General features: G+C 45.7%; 1 protein-coding gene across 1 annotated transcript in view; it reads left to right on the top strand.

Annotated features, from left to right (window-relative positions):
- Positions 1–2,300, top strand: part of LOC106818928 (protein FAM63A-like) — a gene marked incomplete at its 3' end in the record, with an annotated part of 13,027 nt that overhangs the window by 3,433 nt on the left and 7,294 nt on the right. Inside the window, exons 3-4 of the mRNA XM_014823595.1 lie at positions 471–577; positions 1,755–1,945. Of these exons, the coding sequence (XP_014679081.1) occupies positions 471–577; positions 1,755–1,945 (298 nt within the window). The remainder of the gene's footprint in view (positions 1–470; positions 578–1,754; positions 1,946–2,300) is intronic.

Genomic DNA, 2,300 nt, shown 5'->3' with positions numbered 1-2,300 from the left:
AGGGTTTCTTATACATAAGAGGCACAGTGGCGCACCGCCGTTTGTCAAATTTAACATCGCCGTTGTGAAAATGTTTCAGGGTGCCTCAAATGCAGTCTAAGACATTCGAAATTTTTAACTTTTAGGGAGTTCTCCCTCTGCTTCTCTCCCTGCGTGTCCGCCTGTAGCGTCTGCATGCGTGCCTACGGCACACTTTTGAAACCATCATGCGCATTTTTTCCCCAAACTGGCCATTACCTCCTATGTCTAATTTTCCCTCGGAAGAAACCATGATATATATATATAGCTGTATAATCCCTGGTGCGAGATCGGCTCGATTGATTTGATGGCATCTCGAATCCGATTCTCTTTGGAGGATAATTAGATTATATTAGAGAAGTAGATTGTATTTTTTAAAGAATTCCAAAAAATATATTTAATTGAAAGTAAAAAAAAGCAAATCTAAACTCTTTCCTTTCGCTCGCTCGCAGAACATTTCAGAAGGAGCGCAGCTAAACTACGAACAGAACATGCACGATGCGATCGCTGTTCTACCCAAGCTTCAGACGGGTCTTGATGTTAACGTCAAGTTCACCGGGTGAGTATACCTGATCTTAAGTACAGGGTGCGAAATTAAAATTACAAATACTCCCTGATTTACTGCCAGACTCCCTGATTTCACTTATGCAGTCCTGAGTCCGTGTGACTCCCTGAAAATTCTGCTATATATATACTAACTAGTTCGTTCCAGAGTACGGCCTCGCTGAATTACTGTATTTTTCAGCAAATCCCTAATTTTGAACTTCAGACTGCGGACTCCCTCATTTTGCTGCGGGCTCCCACTTTTTGATGGCAGGGAGTCCGTGTTAAAAAGTTAATTTCTACCCCTGTAAATATAATCGAAGTCTCTATCTAACTCTCTATCTACGTCTCTCTATCTAACTCTCTCTATCTAACTCTCTCTATCTAAGTCTCTCTATCTAACTCTCTCTAGCTAAGGCTCTCTATCTAAGTCTCTCTATGTCTTGCAAAAGTTACTTATTACCGGGTAAGTGTCTGATCATAATTCTAATCAAAGTGTCTCTCTATATCTAAGTCTCTCGATCGATGTCTCTCTAAGTCTTGCAAAAGTTTACCGTTCGAGTTCTTGATCGTAATTCTAATCAAAGTCTCGCTCTATACGATCTACATCTCTCTATCTAAGTCTCGCAAAAGTTACTTTGAATGCTTGAGTACACTCCGCGTGTGCAAATCGTAAAGTTACGTAGTGCCAGGTGAGTTCTTGAATGTTGACCCCTCCTGTATCGCAGCGTGCGAGATTTTGAGGCCACAACTAAAAAAATATTTGTTTGCCTTCACCCGACCCAGGCTGAAAAGTTTGGGTAGGTAGGTCGGCTTCTTCTTCTATTTGAGGGGGGGGGGTCGTTTTACAAATTCAGCATGGTGTCTACATGCTTGGGTGTGCTTGCGTGTAGATACCTTTTATGTTGAATGTCTGTTTTGCTTGGTACATATAATCAGGAGTAAGATAATATAGGGTAATTATCTTACTCCTGATATTATCTATATTATCTTACTCCTGATATAATGTATTGCCTACAGTATATATATAATGTACAGTGATACAATTTGTGAAAAAAAAAAAGAATGGGAAAGATAAAAAAAAAATATTTGAGTCGGCCCCTTTTTGGCGGGTCGATCGGGAGAGGGCAAACAAACAATATTTTTATTATGGCCTAATCGTAACCTTTGACCCCTTCCGTCCTGTATCGCAGCGTGCGAGATTTCGAGTACACGCCTGAGTGCATCATCTTTGACCTGCTGGACATCCCGCTCTACCACGGCTGGCTCGTTGACCCTCAGTCCCCCGACACCCTCTCAGCCGTCGGAACGCACAGCTACAACCAGCTAGTCGAGAAAATCATACGGAGCAAGCCGTCCGGGCACGCAGAGGAGGTGACAGAAGGTACGGGGAGGAGGAAGGAAGGGGAGGATGGAGGAAGGAACGAGGGAGGAGGAGGAGGAGGGGGAGGGGAGGAGGAAGGAGGGGTGGAGGAGAAAGGGGAGGGGAAGGAGGGAGGAGAGGGGTGAAGGAGGAAGGGGAGGGGAAAGAGGGAGGAGAGGGGTGGAAGATGAAGGGAAGGGGAAGGAGGGAGGAGGAAGGGGAGGGGACGAGGGAGGAGAGGGGTGGAGGAGGAAGGGGAGGGGAAGGAGGGAGGAGAGGGGTGAAGGAGGAAGGGGAGCGGAAAGAGGGAGGAGAGGGGTGGAAGATGAAGGGAAGGGGAAGGAGGGAGGAGGAAGGGGAGGGGACGAGGGAGGAG

The sequence above is a fragment of the Priapulus caudatus genome, unplaced genomic scaffold (genome assembly GCF_000485595.1).
Source record: "Priapulus caudatus unplaced genomic scaffold, Priapulus_caudatus-5.0.1 Scaffold2657, whole genome shotgun sequence".
Classification (NCBI taxonomy): domain Eukaryota; kingdom Metazoa; phylum Priapulida; class Priapulimorpha; order Priapulimorphida; family Priapulidae; genus Priapulus; species Priapulus caudatus.
The sequence above is the reverse complement of the archived record's forward strand: the minus strand, read 5'-3'. Positions and strand labels throughout refer to the sequence as shown.